This window comes from Poromitra crassiceps, assembly GCF_964638095.1.
Source record: "Poromitra crassiceps genome assembly, chromosome: 17".
NCBI classification, from domain to species: Eukaryota; Metazoa; Chordata; class Actinopteri; order Beryciformes; family Melamphaidae; genus Poromitra; species Poromitra crassiceps.
The window spans coordinates 11,950,885-11,973,267 of NC_139635.1; the positions used below are offsets into that span (position 1 = coordinate 11,950,885).

Genomic DNA, 22,383 nt, shown 5'->3' on the forward strand with positions numbered 1-22,383 from the left:
TGTACTTAATTGTGGGCCGGGGGGGGGGGGGCAGGGTTTTGAAAACATAGGAAACATTAAACACTTGAAAGAACACAGAATTTTTGATCAATATGCAGTCCAGCGCAGTCTCAGCTCATATCACAGCATCTCCATTATCTATTGGAAAGAGAAAACAGATTTTAGTAATATAATGACAAAATTACATCACCACTGCTGCTATAATATATAGGAGTGGGCCTTAATGTTAACTCTATATGGTTCAATGCAAACAGTCTAATTAATAATAATATAATGCATTGAACTTAATATTCAGTGTGTTCCAAATCACACTTAAATCTTTTCCACTATTGTAAAAGAAGCTTCTTATATACTTGTATAATTTCACTTTATTCAACGCTCGAGTCCTTCGGACCTTCCTCTAAAAGGAATCATGTTATTTTCAAAGTATTCACAACAACAACAATATTTTCTCATCATTCATGTGATGACTCTAGTTCATTCATTTATTTGTTTGTTCCTGGTGCTGTTGTTGTAATTGTTGTTATTAAAAACTATTTAATAGCCCATCTCCATGCAGTGGTTTAATTTCTTTTTGGGAACTATTTTATTAGAATAAAATTCTATTTCTAGTTTACTTTAATATTGGTTTGTTTGGAATAATGAACTGAAACTTTCTAAAATGCAAAACATTCATAACATTGATTAATCATATTCATTAAAACATAATCACAGTATCATATAACTGATTATTCTTAAAATGATACTTTAAAACACTTCATTTTATATTGAAAATAGAAATAATTTTCTTTACTCTAGTGAGCACAGTTAAACGTACTCTCTCCAGTAGTTTACTAAACTAGGGAGCACAGTACTCAAAGTACAGATTTGTGCTGGTGTTGAAGGTTTTCTGTGACGTACAACCTGTAACTATAAACATTAGATTTCACAATGTGCCTGTATTTTAGACAAAATAACTTCATTACAAGTTATTAGTACAACAAGTACGTACATACGGCAGATAATGTTTTGAGATACTCTGTGAGTACATATTCAATTGTTTATTTTATAATTTGTTTGCAATGAACCTCATACACAAGATGGCTCCTTGAGTCTGCCTTTCAAGTTTACAGATTTCGTGGACTTGTCTTGAGAGTGGGCTGGATGAATTCCCAAAAAAAACTGCTTTAAGAGCTAGCTTATTGGGGTGGGTCAGTCCCCAGACTGAGGCAAAACAACAATACTCTAAACGCAAACTCAAGTGTAATCTCGTCCTCAGAGGCCATTGGCTTATCTATAGATACTTTTGAAAACATCTCACCGTACTTAAGTGTAAATTTTGCTTATGTGTATATCAAACCAAAAGTTAAATGTTGGTTTGCCCACTTAATTTTATTTCTCATCCACCCAATTGGTGGTTGATAAATGTGCATTTTTCTGTTTAAGAAAATACTTCAGATTCAGATTATCGTACACAGGAAGTCTTCACCCTTCACAACACATTCTATTATGATTTATTTTCAAAATAATAATCAACAGTCTATTTACTCTAATTGATTTTCAAATTTGCTTACTGCACTTTAAATAATGCAGAGCTTACTTCACTCTATTGATTCATAACAAAAAACATTTCATTCAATCACATACTGTGGGGTTTGAACCTGGGGCTTGTTTCGACATTCAATTTCATAATGTGTAATACTGTGGGGTTTGAACCCGTGATACAGGGCTTATCTCTCTGACCTAGAAAAATGCGGTGGCTGGCTCACTGTTTGCTCAAAGGTTTTGGGGATCCAATTGTTTCTGGCTAAGTTTAACCTTGTTGGAAGACTGGCTGTTCCAAGGGAACATAAACAAATTATTTCAGCCTGCTATGTTCCATCACATTGGGCCAGCTATAGGGGAAGATTGACCATCGCTACTTGGGCCAATTGAATCAACAAGATGGCTGTTTGTCCACTCGCTGCTCCCGTTTTTTATATCTACAATCTTTTACGTAATGTCCTCTCTTTCCGCAGTAGTTGCATTTATCGTAGCCTTTATAACGAGTGTGGTTTCGAGGCACATGCATGGTGTACTGATATGGGGAACTTCCTGAATTGTCTATGCGTACTGGCATGTGGTCAGCTGATATAGAATGCTGAACCATCTGATGTGGCAAATGATTTGGGTCTGTTTGTATGTTCACAGGTATCTGCTTGGCCATATTTAAAACACTTTGTTCGGTACCTGTGTCAAATTTTACGGGCTCATCTCCATACTGTCTGATAACCATCTCAAGCTGTCTAATTGTCTCTCTGGCTCCTTCACACTCCGGCCTTCTACAAAGCCCTTCAGCGTCCATTATGATAGCTTTTTCAGAGAGCAGAACCAGATGGCTTCCTTACAGTATGAAAAGACAACTGAGCAGGCCTAGGCTTATCTACAGTATTTGTTTTAGTTTACACACGACTCGGTGAGCCGTTGTTTTGATCAATTCTGTTACGTCTCTCTCTCTCTCTCTCTTTGGCAGAAGGCAAATCACTGATTAGGTAAACTGACCTCTCAGGAAAAACTCTGGAGGTAAACACACATCTCAGGTCAACTCAAAACTCTGGAGGTAAAACACACATCTCAGGTGAACTCAAAACTCTGGAGGTAAACACACATCTCAGGTCAACTCAAAACTCTGGAGGTAAACACACATCTCAGGTGAACTCAAAACTCTGGAGGTAAACACACATCTCAGGTCAACTCAAAACTCTGGAGGTAAACACACATCTCAGGTGAACTCAAAACTCTGGAGGTAAACTGACCTCTCAGGTGAAGGCAAAACTCTGGAAGTATACTGACCTAAAGTAATAAACCTGTATTTTAGAGAGAGAGAGAACTAAGAGAGAGAACTACGTATTTTGTTTATCACTTACTTGTGATCTCTGATAGTGTCCGTGTGTGTAAAGTAATTTTCAACACTTTACCTTTTAGTCGATGTGGGGTCTCTGGTGACAGAGGGACGGTTGTTCTCCTGTTGACCAGTTCCGTCCGTGTGTGGGGTATCTGGAATTTACAAACTTGGTGACAGATCAATTTGTTCAATCGACAATTGATTCTGTATTTTGGGATTGGCTAAAATACACTTTCTGCAAACCTCCTGTTCAACTCCTTTAAAATAGGCTTCTTAAGAAATTGTTTTGTTTTACAGTGAAACAGCTGCTTCTTTTTGTTTGTTTGTTTGTTACATGCTTGTTACACATTGTAGGTATTTCAAAAACATCTCAACCATATTGGTTAGACAACTATGATTGCTTCATGGGGCTACACACACCCCTCGAGTGAGTGGTATGTTATGGGGAGATCTTTTGGTTTTATTTAGTATGTCGTGTGGTTCTTAAAGACCGTATCAAGCATTATGCCTAGAATCACCGCAGTTTCCCACTGGACTATAATAGTCGCTGCTAATGCAGCCTTATGGCCTTTCCAGGCAATATGTGATAACGCTTCTCAGGCTCTCTTGCTGTGCAGCTTAACACTGGACCATCCTGGTCACTGCAAAATACAGCCGGTCAAGAGAGTTTGTATGGTCCTGAGGTCATCTGTATTATTTACATTGGGGCGTCCCTCCTTTGTCTCAAGAAGCCCACAAAATACTAACTTAGGTTAATATACATATTTACAGTTATATACAATGTCATTTTGACACACCCACAACATGCAAACATTTCAGATTCTTTTAGATATCAGACGACAGCTTCAGTAATGAATTATGAAATTAATTCAGACTTACCCGCTCTCGTAGATATCCTGTTCGTGACACGCCAATTGATAGAGAATAAAATATATTCTTTCCGTTAAAATGTATATGTAATGTATATCACAGCTTATCTAATACCAAATGAATTGAGCCTTGAGTCCAGGACTGTTTAACACAAAAGTATATTTAATAGCTTACATTCTCTGCAATACATGTATATTGACAGAGGGCTGAACCTCAATGTACACATTCTGATATGTCATACAGAGTCAATTATTCAGCAATATGGCCGACAGTGTAACATAGATTTATAGGCAGAGGAGGAAAAGGCAGAGGGGGGGGGGGTGTGTGCCGTGCAGGCTCCTGTCTGTATCAATTGTTATGGTACACGATGCACTGGACAAGGTCTCAGCAAGCAAAAGGAGAAGTCCTCTCTATGGGGCTGGGGGAGAAGTCAGTGTGCTATGGGTCAGAGCAGTCATGTCATAATGTGTATGCAATTATAGCTTATAGCTTATTGATTAGGAAATATTGATTAGGAAATGGCATGGAACTTATATTTTTCTCCAACAGGGAGAGACGGGTCTCCGATGTCACAGTCCCCGTAGCCACGTCGTCGCAGGAGGGAGCCCACCGACAGCAACGGGGAGGTGGGGCTCCGCCTTCCCCTGAAGTAGACGACATCGCCGGAGCTGTCAGCATGCAGAGCGGGCCGCGCACGATGAATGGCTGCCATGTTCCAGTCTACCTACAGGGGAGATACTGTGTCGCCCTAGTGGACACGGGGTGTACAGCAACACTGGTGAACGTCAACATGGTGCCCGAGGGGACGCGTCTGGAGCAGCCAGCGGCACAGCTGCTGAGGACAGTATCCGGTGAGTTGATGCCAATGAGGGGAAGGGGGTACGTATGGATAACAGTGGGGGGACAGACAGTGGAGTTTCCCGTGTGGGTAGTAGAAATGGCGGGACCCTGCATCCTGGGGGAGGACTACTTGATGCTAAACCAATGCACAGTAGACCTAGGGAAGAGCACATTGACATTTGCAGGGGGGCCAGTAGTCCGGATGGGCCACCCTCCCACCGCCCCAGGGGAGCGGCCTAACGTAAATAACATCACTGTATATCGCGTCACTGTAGAGCACGAAACCCACCCAACAAACCAAGCCCCTACCCCAGCCCAGACCCCTGCCCCGCCCCAAACCCCTCCCCCAACCCAGACCCCTGTCCTACACCAAACCCCTCCCCAAAACCACGCCCCTAGCCCACCTCCGAACACTTACCCTCAGCCACCGCCACAGGCGGAGGGGGAGACCGAGAGGTGCTGAGGGGATTGCACCAACGCCAGAGTGAGGGTTTAGAACCCCAACAGAGCGATGAACTGTGGCGAGTACTCGAAGAATATAAGGACATTTTCGCAATGTCGGATGATGAGCTAGGCTGTACCCACCTGGTGGAACACGAAATAGACACTGAGGGGGCGCGACCCGTTAGGTCATATCCCCGTCGGGTCCCAGCAGCGAGGAGAGACATAGCGAACGAAGCTGTAGAGAACATGCTGCGGGCGGGGATCATTGAGCCATCAGACAGCCCGTGGGCGTCAGGGGTAGTGTTGGTGAGAAAGAAAAATAGCTCCAAAATGCGGTTTTGTGTAGACTATAGGGGGCTGAACAAAGTGACAAAAAAAGACGCGTACCCGAGGCCCATCATCGAGGAGCTGTTAGACGTGGCGGGGGAGTCATCCTGGTTCTCATCCCTAGACCTCCGTAGCGGGTACTGGCAGGTGCCCCTCTGCGACGATGCCAAGCCAAAGACCGCCTTCCGCACCGAGAAGGGGCTGTGGCAGTTTCGAGTACTCAGTTTCGGGCTGTGCAACGCACCAGCAACGTTCGAGAGGTTAATGGAGAAACTGCTGGGAGACATTCCCCGAACCGAATGCGTCGTGTACTTAGATGACATCTTGACACACGGGGGCTCGTTTCAGGCAGCGGTGGGGGCGCTACGAAAGGTCCTGCAGAAGATAGCAGAGGCGGGTCTGAAGTTACACCCAGATAAGTGCCACTTCCTGAAGAGGAGGGTGGAGTTCTTAGGGCATGGCATCGGCGCGGGGGGCATTCGCACCCTGGAAGAGAAGACTCGGGCGATCGTAGAGTGGCCCACCCCCAGAGACAAAGGCGAACTCGAGAGCTTCGTAGGGTTAGCCTCATACTATAGGAAATTCGTAAACGGGTTTTCTAAAATAGCAGAACCACTGTTCAGGTTAAAAGAGAAGAACGCAGACTTCCACTGGACGACAGAATGCCACCTACAGTGGTAGACGGATCAATAAGCGTCTTTTACCGCAACGCGGCGTTAATTCTGTTTGCCGTTAGTATGTGGTATCAAAGTGGGACACTAGGGGGCGGCAGTGCACAACTACCTACAGTACAGTATATGCAGCAAGCAGGGAGGCTCTCGCTCTCAGCCTACGAAATCAATCGTGTTTTGTCTCCCCTTGATGATTAAAGTCCCTGGAAACCAAATCCACAAACTAACTATTAAATTAACTATTAAATGTAGGGTCTTATGTGAGTAATTGTGTGCCTCTGAAAAGAGAGAGAATTACTTTCAACCCTAACCCCGAAAATCGACACTTTTCTACAAGGTCTGGATTTCCATTTCCTCATTGAAGAGAGCGGAGCGCGCGGTGCTAAAATGAATGATCTTATCACGTCATAATTATTATTATTATTATTCCTTTGTGTGACATTTGTGCATTCCTGCTGAATATTATACATGCAGAATAAAATCACTTGCGATGGGGGGTGGAATGTTTCATGTACTCTGCCAACAGTATCCTTTGTGTGTGTATTTGGAAATAACAGCAGTGGCTTGACCGGCGCCGCATTAAAACTACTGCGCACTCCACGGCAATTCAGCTCCTTTTATTTGTTCCCTCTAGACTATACGAACTAATTTTTATGGCCTTGCTTTATTCGTATTTAGTACAGCTGCAGAGGGCCATCCATAATAATAATAATAATAATATAGGCTACCATAAAAACTATAATATATGTTTTATTATAAATATCTGTATTATTATAAATAAAATAAATAACTCCCATAGCCTACACCTTAATCAAGAGGTGAGAGTAGCTACTTTATTTATTTGTCATCTGGTTCTCGGCCACGCTGGCCGCCCGTCATGTCGCTCAGCAGGCACAGCGTGCGCAGAGCCTGCGGTTCTCGTAGGGGAGCAGTGTGTGTGTGTGTGTGTGTGTGTGTGTGTGTGTGTGTGTGTGTGTGTGTATGTGTGCGCGCGCGCGCGCCGTGCCCATTGTCTGAAAACATATTTTTATCAAACAATATAGGCCTACTCTGGTTATGTAGGCTCTTTCACACCAGCCTTGAAAGCCACAGATTTTATATATAGCCTATTGTAATATAGGCTACTGTAGGCCTATTCTCATCGGGACTGCCCCCGTTCCTTTATTTACATTTCAATAGGTTGGCCACATGAGACAATAGACAGGTAGGGTCTAATAGGGGTGAAACATTCCACCCTCCATCCCCCTCCCCCAATTCCAGTCTCCAGTGTCCCTGCAGAAGTCACAAGGCTGATGCAGATCGCAAGTTGTGGAAAGGGTTTGGAGGCCTTCAACTTTGCACATGCAGCGGAGCAGTTCAATGCAGTGAAGTCCCGACGCAAATAAATGCTAAACGAAAACGGGCAGAACCAAGCAGCCAGCCACTTTATTAAAAAAATTTTTTACAAGTGATTCTTCATTTATTAGTTTTCAAGTTATTTAATTTCACGTTCTAGAGACATTCTAGGCATGCCAGACAGTGCATGTATTTACTTAGGTGCCCAATAATGCTGCTATAGGCTATTTGTTTAATTTATTGTTGCTTGCTGAGTTTGCACTTTGCAGTTAGGCCAAAGGCCTTTAATAGGCTACATTCAGCAGTCAGACACCTCAGGCTATCATTGAAAATGTTTTTAATTAGGCTACATGAATAAACAAACGTCTTCAGTCAGGGTTCCATAAGTCTCTACTCTTCCTTCATGTTCACTTGTCCGACTATCCCAGAAACTGAGAAAATGTAAACATAAAAATATGCTTCTAAAATATAGAAGGGTAAATAAAATAAGTAACCGACCAGCATATTTATTGTTGTTTTTAACTGAGCAGCCTACTAGCCTGCAGTTTATGTCGCGCCTGACTCCGACATGACATGTTTGTGAATGCGCATTCGCAGCAGTGCCAGGCCGGGCAGCCAAACAGCACCGCAACGACTTCATAAAATTTAATCAACCCCCCCCTCCTAATAATAGCCATATAAGACAAATAAAAATGTTACTATAATAAACAGAAATAAAAGAAACAAGCTTGTTTCCGTACAACACTTTATTTGCAAAAACACAACCCAGTGGGACATTGGGAAAACCTTCATCATTTCACACACAAAAATTAAAATAAATTAGCCTGGTAAAATTAGAAAACAGAAACTGAGAAAATGTCAACATAAAAATTGTCTTCTAAACACACAGCAGCAGCACCCCCCCCCCCCCCCCCAAAAAAAAAAAAGCTAGAACAGAATAAAGTATTTTAGTAGCTAACACACTGCACTCCCGCATTCCATTAAAGCAATAGCCTATAATAGCGTATAGTTTCATTTGAAACACACAGACAACGAACCAGCTCAAATTTAAGGTTATTTATTTATTTATTTATTTATCTATTTATTTGTCTATTTATGTGTTCTTGTTTTTAACTGTTGTGTTTAGCTGTGTGAAAACCTGTGTGAATCAAAGTCCATTGTCTCACATTTGTGTGTGGACTGCTACCTACTGTAATCACTGTACTAATTGTTGGGATGGGGGTGGAATGTTTCATGGAGATAAACCTGTTTCACAGACAAAGCCTGTGATACTGTAAACCTGGGGGGGAAGTGCGGGTTGGTTTTTCAACAGTGCAAGAGGCCTTGTAGCGGTTGTACAAATATTGGCTTGACACACAGCAGTCTCAATGCAAACACGTTTATTATAAGAAAATGCACGTAAAATACAGTCAAAATATGGCAAAATATAAAAGTCAAAAAAAGGCCTATTAACAAGAAAATGTTAATTCTCCATCTGTCCGTTCTCAATCCGTTTATCTTGTCCGTTTATCTTCCTGTTGCTTCCCCGCCGAGTTCAACCACCAAGGGCAGAACTGTGTCTGTGAACTGTGAAGTTTTATTTCATCACTAAATTAATTTCTGATGACTTTTGATGCCTACAAGCAGGGTAGTAGGTTTCAATAAGTGCTACTTTACGAAAAATGGCCGGTGTGAAAGAGCCTTAGATTAACCAGAGTAGGCCTATATTGTTTGATAAAAATATGTTTTCAGACAATGGGCACGGCGCGCACGCACACACACACACACACACACACACACACACACACAAAGGACACAGACTAGAGAATGTACATTTTTATAATAATAGTAGGCTACCTTTCACCATGCCTTCACTATTTTATATATATTGTATGTATCATGTCCATTTCTTCATTGAAGAGAGCGGAGCGCGCGGTGCACACAGGGCGAAGCCAAGGACGCGTGGACAGATATGGGGCTTTGCTGTTCCGTTTGGTAATCACAGAGGAACAATATCGGGCCTGGGGTTTGACGACCAATTGGGACGGCTGCAGAGGAAAATGGGCGCTGCCGGAGAACCTGCGACGCTTCATTATAGACACCACGGCTGAGCAGTATCCCACCATGACCCTTGCCGACGAGAAATGTGTGATCAACCGCATTAATGAACTGCTTCGCACTCCACGGCAATTCAGCTCCTTTTATTTGTTCCCCCTCTAGACAGCAGTATCGCAGCACAGATGGCTCAAGCGACTGCCAGTCACTGAGAACTGATTTTTTTTGTTAATATAGGCCATATTTTTTTCCACTTTTAGCCTACTTTTTTTAGGCCATATTGTTTTTTTGACGTGTTATTCCAATTTATTCACATTGCAATTTGAAAATGGAAATTTCAACACTTTCTGACAATAAACGTGTTTGCATTGTGACTGTGTGTGTGTGTGTGCATCTTGTAGTATATATATAATATCTTGCCGTATTGTGTCATTCTCCCGCCACACATACAGTATCAAGGAACAAAGAGTCTGTCGCCGGCCGCTCAGGGCCTCTCAGCTCCATTTCTCACTCACACAGAAACGGAGAAAATGTCAATATAAAAATAGCCAAACACTATACAGAATAAAGTATTTTAGTAGCTATTCAATAAAGTCAATAAAGGTATTAATAATGGGATAAATATACAGTAACACAATAATACTGTATATTGCATGAGACCATTTAAAGGAAGGATGGCTGTTGGTTGGTAAAAATATATTTATCGTCATCACTTAAACATTTAAAACAATAGCCTGTAAAACAAAAATAAATATGCCAAATTAAGTGTAAAGTAACTTAATAAATTAAACGGAATGACAACTATACAATATTGCAATTAAAATCTTAATAGCCAACGAAAATGTCTATAGGCCTGGTCGGAAAACTAGCCTATGACTTCAGCTGAGGAAAAACACTAGCGCAGCCTCACTCATGCCTCACCAAGTCTAAACAAATGCATATTAAACTTAATTTGGATTTCAAAATATAATACCTAGCTAACATACAAAGCTTAATTAAACACTTTATTTTAATGGCTACAGAAGTTGTGCATGTGTGTCGTCGGCTGTCGGCAGTGTCGGGTTGGTAAAAAAATAAAAATATTAGCCTATATCGAACTCATAAACACGCTAAATTAAGTTTAAAATAACTTAACAAATTAAATGCCAGGACAACTACTATATATTTGCAACGAATGTCTTCAAATAGGCAACGAAATTGTTAAAATAGGCCTGGTCGGAAAACAAAAATATTTGACGATGAGAAAAGGCCTGTGTGTGTGTGTGTCTGCTGTCGGGAGGGAGGTGATTTGTGCTGTGTGGATTATATGATCCACGATAAAATAAATAAAAATAAATAACAGTCTTTCTTTACAGACTGCTACGCCTAGTTTTGCGTTCACCTTCAGGAATACACTGTACAAGCTTGGACAAAGTTGCAAAGTGAATTCATTCAACCCACCTGTTTCCATGAAGTCCATCCATTGCTGGCTGCCCGCGTGTGTTTCTTTCTATTCCGTTCTACATTAACCAGTAATAAATAGACTACAAAACGAATTATGCAATTATCTTAAATAAACGAATTAAGCATGTATCGAACTTCAGTCAGGCCTAATCGCCTGTAGTATTTCTCTCAGTCAGGCGGGCGGACGTGCTGCTGCTCCCCGACGAGAACTGCCACGCTGCGCACACACACACACACACAGTAGTAGTAGTAGTAACACACAGTTAAATGATCAATTCTCCCCGTTTTATGCCAGATATTAAATTCAAAACATACGTTGTTGGTCAGGATCTATTCTGTATGAAACGTTAACGTTGCTTTGTGCCTTTCAATATTGCTGGTATGTTTGTGAATGCATTCGCAGCGGTGCCGGGCCGGAAAGCCAAACAGCACCGCAACGACTTCATAAAATTTAATCAACCCCCTCCTCCTAATAATAGCCATATAAGACAAATAAAAATGTTACTATAATAAACATAGGAATAAAACAAACAACCTATCAAACTTCAGTCAGGCCTAATCGCCTGTAGTATTTCTCTCAGTCGCGATGCTCTCAAGGATGCTCACAGATGACACCTGGTGGTCAACGGTGCAACTACACCTCGATTAGTTTTAATTAGTTTTAATGCCGCGGCGCGTCATTACACAGCTTGCGGTAAGGCACGCTTATTGATCCGTCTACCACTGTAGCCTTCAAATCCCTCAAGAAAGCGCTGACGGAGTCTCCGGTGCTTAGGGCACCAGACCCCGCACTGCCGTTCCTACTAGACACTGATGCCAGCAACGGGGGTATGGGGGCCGTGCTGTCCCAGGCGGGGCCGGACGGGGAGCGGGTGGTGGCATACTTCAGCAAAACTTTTGATAAAACAGAACGTAACTACTGCGTCACCCGCCGGGAGCTCCTCGCCGTCGTAGAAGCACTACGGCACTTTAGATACTACCTCCTGGGACAGCCTCGGTTCACCATACGGACCGACCACTCGGCGCTGCAGTGGCTGTGGTCCTTCCGAGAGCCGGAGGGACAGGTGTGCCGCTGGTTAGAAAGGATGGCAGACTACAACTTCACCATAGAACACAGGGCAGGGGCGCACCACGTCAACGCAGACGCCCTGTCACGACGACCCTGCGCAGACAGAGGGTGTGCGTACTGCGAGAAGAGAGAAGGAAGGGAGAGAGAGCTCCAAGAGGAAGCGAGGATATGCCCTAACCATACGGGGGACAGACCAGTATGCAAGGCACTGCAGGTGGCAGAAGCGGCAGATTGGAGGGCCATCAAGAGAACGACCTGGAGCTGGGGCCAGTACTGCGATGGGTAGAAGAGGGCCAGAAGCCGCCGCGGGAAGAGGTGGCCGGGGTCACCGACGCAACCAAGGTGCTGTGGTCAGAGTTCGAAACCCTGAGATTGAGCAACGGGGTACTGATGAAGTCCTGGAAGGAACCAGCGACGGGAGAGAGCCAGTGGCGGAAAGTAGTACCGGCGACGCTGAGAGAGGTGGTGTGCAGGAGCGGCCATGGAACTGCAGGGGCCGGACATTTTGGGGTAAACAAAACACTCCGTCGCCTGAGGCAGGGTTTCTATTGGGGGAGGATGAGGAGAGACGTGCAGGACTTTTGTCGACGGTGCGACCTCTGCGCAGCGTACAAGGGTCCGTTAGACCAGTCTCGCGCCCCGCTCCAGCAGCTAGCAGCAGGAGCTCCCATGGAGAGGGTGGCGGTGGACGTGATGGGACCGTTTCCGCGCACAGACGATGGAAATCGATACGTCCTGGCCGCCATGGACTATTTCACAAAATGGCCTGAAGCATACGCGCTGCCCGACCAGGAGGCGGGAACGGTGGTCGACGCACTGGTGGCGGGCATGTTCAGTAGGTTCGGAGCACCGGAGACCCTCCACAGTGACCAAGGGAGGAACTTTGAGTCACGAGTGTTCACCACCATGTGCGAGAAACTGAACATAAAAAAGACGCGTACCACAGCACTGCACCCCCAGAGCGATGGCCTGGTGGAAAGATTCAATCGGACACTGAAAAAGCAGTTGGCCATCCTCACAGAGGAGCACCAGAAAGACTGGGACACGCACCTGCCTCTCATCCTCATGGCCTACAGATCTGCCGCCCAAGAGTCCACCTCCTGCACACCCGCGCTGCTCATGTTAGGCCGAGAACTGAGGACGCCAGCAGAAATGGCGTTCGGCAAACCACCAGATGCACTGGATGCGCCCCCAGGGCGAGAGTACGCCAGGAGGCTACAAGATCGATTAGAGTCCGCTCACAACTTCGCTCGAGGCCAGCTGGAGAAAGCGGGCATGAGACAAAAAAGGAACTATGACGTGAGGGCAAAGGGAAACCATTTCCAGGGGGGGGATTTGGTCTGGGTGTACACACCCCGGAGAAAGAAAGGGCGTAACCCTAAACTGGACTGTCACTGGACAGGCCCATGCAGGGTCCTGGAGAGAATGGGGGAGGTGGTGTACCGAGTGCAGATGCCACTTGGTGGCAGGAAGGTACTCCACCGAGACCGGTTGGCCCCGTACCGGGAGGGGTGCACCCTTCCCCCAGATCTCTAGACGTGCTAGGAGAAGGGAACTGTTTCCACAGGGAGGGGCCACCACCCAGGGGCTTGAAGTCTCAGAAACACTGCAGGTGGGATCGGCCCCACAGGCAGAATTACAGAGTGTAACACGGCCACGGAGAGAGCCATGGGCTCCAGGACATTTGGAGAACTTTGAACTGTATTAAAAAAAAAAAAAAAAAAAAAAAAAGGAAGGAGGATGGTGGTTGAAATGTTGTCTAAGAAAAGAAATAATGTATGGCATGAGATATTGGGGGGAATGAAAGATGTGGGAGAAGCTAGTACATGAAGCATGAAATGTGGTTAAAAGACAAAAGAAAATGTTAAAGAAAAGAAAAGATGTTTGGGTGTGTTTTGGTACAGGGGGATGTGTGGGTGTGGTGTCAACGTGGGCGTTGACTTATTGTTGGGCGGGGAGTATGTAGCGAATCAGTGTTACACATACAGTGGTGAGCAATGGTAGTGTCTCGACTACAGAGAGGAACGTATGTGTGGGAGTGTTACTGGGGGGAACACTATACTCGTGGGGAACTTCCGGGGGAGACTGAGCATGCGTGGGCAGTCTCCGGTTACCGCCTAAGGGGAAAGCTGCTAGCTATGAGCGTGACAACTGCCTAGAGTTGGATATATAAATAACTGTGAATAAAGATCCCTGTACCAGCAAGAAGCCTCTATCTCTTCAATACCAGGAACGCTACAATATGTAGCACTGTCTTACAGTCAGACACCAAAGTGTTTGTTACTAATAGCCTACAATAATATCTAGCACTGTCTTACAGTCAGACACCAAAGTGGTTGTTACTAATAGCCTACAATAATATGTAGCACTGTCTTACAGTCAGACACCAAAGCGTTTGTTACTAATAGCCTACAATAATATCTAGCACTGTCTTACAGTCAGACACCAAAGTGTTTGCTACTAATAGCCTACATTACAATAATATCTAGCACTGTCTTACAGTCAGACACCAAAGTGTTTGTTACTAATAGCCTACAATAATATGTAGCACTGTCTTACAGTCAGACACCAAAGTGGTTGTTACTAATAGCCTACAATAATATGTAGCACTGTCTTACAGTCAGACACCAAAGTAACAAACTCAGCCTGCTACATCCTCTGAAAGACAGTAACAAACTCAGCCTGCTACAACCTCTGAAAGACAGTAACAAACTCAGCCTGCTACAGCCTCTGAAAGACAGTAACAAACTCAACCTGCTACAGCCTCTCAAAGACAGTAACAGGAGAAGTTACCAATCGTGAGTGGTAACAGGTATGTGTCGCATCCCCCATCATTCCTCTGACACCCCCCCTCCCTCCTCAGTTTTGGGGCCACTAGCTTGCAGTAAAACCAGTCCCTCTTACCTTGTGTCTGAAGGTCCAGGTTCATTACTGAAGGTTGGAGGTAGTCCTTTAGACCAATCACTCTTCATAGACAGACAGCTGGGTACTGGAGACTCTGCTCTCTGCCTGTGGTACTGAACCCTGGAAATACAGATGTTTGATACATACACACACACACACACACACACACACACACACACACACACACACACACACACACACACACACACACACACTTTGAATTTGCATATAGATGTGAATAATTTTTCTGGCTAACATGATCCAAATAAACATCCATTTTGGTTGTTTTGTCGATCAGTGACGTGAGCAGTCATTATTCTCTTTCATTACTTTCTTTGATATCTTTACGACTATCTTGATTTCATAAATACAATCTCATTGAATGATATTCCATCAGGTAGGCTTCCAGCATAACCAGTCCTCTTACTTTGTGTCTGAAGGTCCAGGTTCATCACTGAGGTCTGGAGGTATTTGACCTTTAGAGTGATCACTCTTCATAGACAGACAGCTGGGTACTGGAGACTCTGCTCTCTGCCTGTGGTGACCTCTGGAAACACAAATGTTTGATACATATCATCATTAGTTCTAGTCAAGACAGACCACATTGCATGTGATAGTGTGACGATTGGATCTGTCAGAAGGTTATTCTATTCTGTTCTATTCTATAAAGAACAATTTGAAGCAGTCTGTAGGAGCCATTTCCAGGGTTACTCTAGGCTAAGTGTAATAAAGCCACCAAATGTGTGACCATGGTGTCACTAATTATTAGTGATTATTAGTAATATATGGGTATATAGGAACTTTCACTCAGGTGACAGGTGTTGCTGGATGGAGATTTATGCACACACTGGTTACATTCTCACTGTACAGAGGGGAGTTGGGAGCTAGAGAAGCAACATTTCCAAGGACCACTTCCCCAAATTAGACAAAAAAACTAGAAAAGATAAATGGGGTAAATATGTGTTGTGCTGCTGCCAGCTTTTTTTGCATTATTATTATTATTGTTACAGTGGAATCCACTTATAGTGATCATAGTTATAGTGATCAACCGCTTATATTCATCAAATTAATATTCTTATTATCATCAGCATATCAGAAAACAAGCCATATCCATTTAAAAACTATAAACACCTTTGATTGTAGGCTTTGCAACTAAGGGGTCCAACATGCATGCATGCACAATGCATAACCCAGCAGAGGGGTCTGGTGGGGCTGTTCCCCCCCAGAAGACAATTTTATACATTTTAAAGTAAAATGCATCAATCTGGTGCACTTTGAGAGCAAAATGAAGAGGCTAGATCTATGAAGAACTACACACATCACATTAATACTCTTCAATATGTTGTGGCTTTACAGTGATGAAAAAAATGATTCTCTCCATATTCTGCAACTACTGGGCCGTGGCCCACTGAGCCTCAGAGTGCCATCTAGTGGGCTGTGAAAGACCTCTCACATCAATATATCAGAATGATAGCCTATCATTTATTATTAAATTATTAATATTATTATTATTTGAGGGATGGGGTCAAACAGGTCACATGCTTATTTCACAGATAAACGTTTACTTTTAAAAACCTTGACAGAAGCCATATTCAGTCATTCATATTCTCAATTGACTTCATACAATTTAATGAACATATTTTTTTGGTTGCTGTTATTATATGATTCAATACTGTCAAGAGACATGCTGGTGATGGAAGTAAGTAAATCTATGGAAGTCAATCACAGTACGTTTTACAGTCCAGAAAGAGCACTAGCATGTAGCTTTAGGAGACAGGAAGACATGCATACATTCAACTGGCAAACAGCCACAGCAGCCGGGCAGTCTCGTTTTTACTGCCAGACTACAAATCAAAGTGCACCTGAAATTTGTTTAGGAGCCATTATAAGTAGAACAGAAATTAATCTCTCTTTTTTTATGGGTATTGGAATTGGTTCTTATTTGGTTTGGTTCCCAACCCTAAGCCACAGCAGAAAGTGCATAACCAGAAATAATGACAGTGATGATGATGACGACGACTACCACAAGTTGTTTATATTTGGACAACCAGATTTCATGTTTTAAAAACAAGGGCAGTGTTCTAGCAGATCACATTGAAAGTATATGATATTTAATTGAAATGGTACAGTACACATTTTAAAGAGATACTCAACACTTTTTCCACTTTCTTCTGCTGAAAATCAAGTGATGAATCCAGGTCAAAGTCCTGACATTTACTGTAAAACTGAGTAATGCCTCATTGTACTGATCTGGGCCCGTATTTATCAAGCGTCTCAGAGTCTCAGAGTGCCAAAGGGTTTGTTACAAATAGCCTACAATAATATGTAGCACTGTCTTACAGTCAGACACCAAAGGGTTTGTTACAAATAGCCTACAATAATATGTAGCACTGTCTTACAGTCAGACTCCAAAGTGTTTGTTACTAATAGCCTACAATAATATGTAGCACTGTCTTACAGTCAGACTCCAAAGGGTTTGTTACTAATAGCCTACAATAATATGTAGCAATGTCTTACAGTCAGACTCCAAAGTGTTTGTTACTAATAGCCTACAATAATATGTAGCAATGTCTTGCAGTCAGACGCCAAAGTGGTTTGGTACTAATAGCCTACAATAATATGTAGCACTGTCTTGCAGTCAGACACCAAAGTGTTTGTTACTAATAGCCTACAATAATATGTAGCACTGTCTTACAGTCAGACACCAAAGTGTTTGTTACTAATAGCCTACAATAATATGTAGCACTGTCTTACAGTCAGACACCAAAGTGTTTGTTACTAATAGCCTGCATTACAATAATATGTAGCACTGTCTTACAGTCAGACACCAAAGTGTTTGTTACTAATAGCCTACAATAATATGTAGCACTGTCTTACAGTCAGACACCAAAGTGTTTGTTACTAATAGCCTACAATAATATGTAGCACTGTCTTACAGTCAGACACCAAAGTGTTTGTTACTAATAGCCTACAATAATATGTAGCACTGTCTTACAGTCAGACACCAAAGTGTTTGTTACTAATAGCCTACAATAATATGTAGCACTGTCTTACAGTCAGACACCAAAGTGTTTGTTACTAATAGCCTACAATAATATGTAGCACTGTCTTACAGTCAGACACCAAAGTGTTTGTTACTAATAGCCTACAATAATATGTAGCACTGTCTTACAGTCAGACACCAAAGTGTTTGTTACTAATAGCCTACAATAATATGTAGCACTGTCTTACAGTCAGACACCAAAGTGTTTGTTACTAATAGCCTACAATAATATGTAGCACTGTCTTACAGTCAGACACCAAAGTGTTTGTTACTAATAGCCTACAATAATATGTAGCACTGTCTTACAGTCAGACACCAAAGTGTTTGTTACTAATAGCCTACAATAATATGTAGCACTGTCTTACAGTCAGACACCAAAGTGTTTGTTACTAATAGCCTGCATTACAATAATATGTAGCACTGTCTTACAGTCAGACACCAAAGTGTTTGTTTCTAATAGCCTACAATAATATGTAGCACTGTCTTACAGTCAGACACCAAAGTGTTTGTTACTAATAGCCTACAATAATATGTAGCACTGTCTTACAGTCAGACACCAAAGTGTTTGTTACTAATAGCCTACAATAATATGTAGCACTGTCTTACAGTCAGACACCAAAGTGTTTGTTACTAATAGCCTACAATAATATGTAGCACTGTCTTACAGTCAGACACCAAAGTGTTTGTTACTAATAGCCTACAATAATATGTAGCACTGTCTTACAGTCAGACACCAAAGTGTTTGTTACTAATAGCCTACAATAATATGTAGCACTGTCTTACAGTCAGACACCAAAGTGTTTGTTACTAATAGCCTGCATTACAATAATATGTAGCACTGTCTTACAGTCAGACACCAAAGTGTTTGTTTCTAATAGCCTACAATAATATGTAGCACTGTCTTACAGTCAGACACCAAAGTGTTTGTTACTAATAGCCTACAATAATATGTAGCACTGTCTTACAGTCAGACACCAAAGTGTTTGTTACTAATAGCCTACAATAATATGTAGCACTGTCTTACAGTCAGACACCAAAGTGTTTGTTACTAATAGCCTACAATAATATGTAGCACTGTCTTACAGTCAGACACCAAAGTGTTTGTTACTAATAGCCTACAATAATATGTAGCACTGTCTTACAGTCAGACACCAAAGTGTTTGTTACTAATAGCCTACAATAATATGTAGCACTGTCTTACAGTCAGACACCAAAGTGTTTGTTACTAATAGCCTACAATAATATGTAGCTCTGTCTTACAGTCAGACACCAAAGTGTTTGTTACTAATAGCCTACAATAATTTGTAGCACTGTCTTACAGTCAGACACCAAAGTGTTTGTTACTAATAGCCTACAATAATATGTAGCACTGTCTTACAGTCAGACACCAAAGTGTTTGTTACTAATAGCCTACAATAATATGTAGCACTGTCTTACAGTCAGACACCAAAGTGTTTGTTACTAATAGCCTACAATAATATGTAGCACTGTCTTACAGTCATACACCAAAGTGTTTGTTACTAATAGCCTACAATAATATGTAGCACTGTCTTACAGTCAGACACCAAAGTGTTTGTTACTAATAGCCTACAATAATATGTAGCACTGTCTTACAGTCAGACACCAAAGTGTTTGTTACTAATAGCCTACAATAATATGTAGCACTGTCTTACAGTCAGACACCAAAGTGTTTGTTACTAATAGCCTACAATAATATGTAGCACTGTCTTACAGTCAGACACCAAAGTGTTTGTTACTAATAGCCTACAATAATATGTAGCACTGTCTTACAGTCAGACACCAAAGTGTTTGTTACTAATAGCCTGCATTACAATAATATGTAGCACTGTCTTACAGTCAGACACCAAAGTGTTTGTTTCTAATAGCCTACAATAATATGTAGCACTGTCTTACAGTCAGACACCAAAGTATTTGTTACTAATAGCCTACAATAATATGTAGCACTGTCTTACAGTCAGACACCAAAGTGTTTGTTACTAATAGCCTACAATAATATGTAGCACTGTCTTACAGTCATACACCAAAGTGTTTGTTACTAATAGCCTACAATAATATGTAGCACTGTCTTACAGTCATACACCAAAGTGTTTGTTACTAATAGCCTACAATAATATGTAGCACTGTCTTACAGTCAGACACCAAAGTGTTTGTTACTAATAGCCTACAATAATATGTAGCACTGTCTTACAGTCAGACACCAAAGTGTTTGTTACTAATAGCCTACAATAATATGTAGCACTGTCTTACAGTCAGACACCAAAGTGTTTGTTACTAATAGCCTACAATAATTTGTAGCACTGTCTTACAGTCAGACACCAAAGTGTTTGTTACTAATAGCCTACAATAATATGTAGCACTGTCTTACAGTCAGACACCAAAGTGTTTGTTACTAATAGCCTGCATTACAATAATATGTAGCACTGTCTTACAGTCAGACACCAAAGTGTTTGTTTCTAATAGCCTACAATAATATGTAGCACTGTCTTACAGTCAGACACCAAAGTATTTGTTACTAATAGCCTACAATAATATGTAGCACTGTCTTACAGTCAGACACCAAAGTGTTTGTTACTAATAGCCTACAATAATATGTAGCACTGTCTTACAGTCAGACACCAAAGTGTTTGTTACTAATAGGCTACAATAATATGTAGCACTGTCTTACAGTCAGACACCAAAGTGTTTGTTACTAATAGCCTACAATAATATGTAGCACTGTCTTACAGTCAGACACCAAAGTGTTTGTTACTAATAGCCTACAATAATATGTAGCACTGTCTTACAGTCAGACACCAAAGTGTTTGTTACTAATAGCCTACAATAATATGTGGAGCGTTATCACAGAATTCCACTCTGGAACCTGCTTTCACTTTTCCTTGCATTTCAGGCCCCAATAACTCCGTTGTCATGGAAACAGAATGTCCAAAGTCAACAGAAGTTTACCGTTTTATGCAGGGAGCACTGTTGTGTAAACTAGGCCTCAGCCCAGTCTAGTCACCCTCACCTAAGTCTACAATAATACACAATGCACTATTATTCTACAATTATGAAATAGGATGAATCAGCGTGACATCACAACCACCCGGGAAATGCGAAACCGCAGCAACAAACTAGCATGAGTTTGCCAAACAAATGTTAACATCTCAAAACATCACTTATATTTTTTGGTTGGTCATTCATGTAAATCAGACTGAGAAGTTACTTCTGTCTGCGTGCAATCCAAGATGGCTGCACGCACATCGCCTCGTTTGTCTGTCCTGTGAGATCTGTCGTTCTTTTGTTTCTAAAGTGAAAACGTACTAGTGTTTGCCGAACTCTCTTAGATACACTGTAGAGCGGAACTCTCTATTTTACTTTTTTGTGTTGTATTATTTTTGCTTATCTGATTGTCTTGGTTGTAAATGTATGACGTTTAATGTTCTATGTGGACCCCAGGAAGAGTAGCTTATGCTTTGCATTGCTAATGGGGATCCTAATACATCAAATCAAATCAAATCAAATTTTGACATTCTGAGTGAGAGCAGAAGTAGCTCAAGAGTTTGATGTATAATATATGTATGGGGTGTGCCCCAATAACTCCATTATGTACTGTATACAGAACAATAACTCCATTATGTACTGTATACAGAAGGCCCAAAGCCAACGGAAGTTTGGCATTTCACGCAGGGAGCGCTGTCGTGTAAACTAGGCCTCAGACCAGTCTAGTCACCCTCACCTAAGCCTACAATAATACACAATGCACTATTATTCTACAATAATAAACTATCATACAATGTTACCGTACAACAACAGAGTACATCATTACTGTACAATAAGACAGAATACAATGTTACTGTACAATAAAACAATACCTTTTCATGCTGGAAATGATCTGCGTCACACCGATATGTAAGTGAAACTCTTCTGAGAGAGAGAGGAAGGGGGAGTGACAGAGAGAGAGAGAGGGAGAGCGAGTGGGTGAGAGAGGGAGGGACAGAGTGCAGGCAGAGAGAGAGAGAGAGAGAGAAGCCAGTCATTCATCTTCCACACAAGCAAGTACAAATACAATCCAGCAGAGGGTGACCTCACTCCACACAAGACAGATAGAGTACTTTATCCCAGAGGGGAAATTCTACCGTTACAGCAACATCAATATCAATGACAGCAATGACGACAACAACATAGCTTATGTCAAAAACACACAAAGAGGTAGGTGTCAGTGAGACATTAGTCTCGGCTCCCAGACGTTTGGTCACCAAACGTCTGGGAATTTCACTGTCAGAAACTGTCTCTCCGAGCCCGGCGAGAACCGCCGGCAGCAGACACGCCTACGTTTATTATTAGAATTTTATTTGGTAGCGGCAATGCCATTTATCATAGTCGTAACACAGAGCATGAAGCTGATATGCTCCAAACAAAATTTATAGCTGTGGTTTATTTTACAATCATTTTTCCTACCCGGAAGTGGTCCGCTTGATACTGTGAACTTGTGTGAAGTCAACAGCAGGCTCTGTAACGTAGCCTCGGGAGTCGGGTTTAT

General features: G+C 42.1%; 1 protein-coding gene across 1 annotated transcript in view; it reads right to left on the reverse strand.

Annotated features, from left to right (window-relative positions):
* The window catches only part of LOC310792202 (uncharacterized protein), a gene marked incomplete at its 3' end in the record, with an annotated part of 56,494 nt that extends 34,743 nt beyond the window's left edge, over nt 1-21,751 (reverse strand). Inside the window, exons 1-3 of the mRNA XM_083653930.1 lie at nt 21,716-21,751; nt 15,228-15,347; nt 14,801-14,920 (exon numbers count right to left, since the gene is read on the reverse strand). Of these exons, the coding sequence (XP_083510056.1) occupies nt 14,801-14,920; nt 15,228-15,347; nt 21,716-21,723 (248 nt within the window). The 5' untranslated portion in view covers nt 21,724-21,751. The remainder of the gene's footprint in view (nt 1-14,800; nt 14,921-15,227; nt 15,348-21,715) is intronic.
* Between the last annotated feature and the right edge of the window lie 632 nt (nt 21,752-22,383).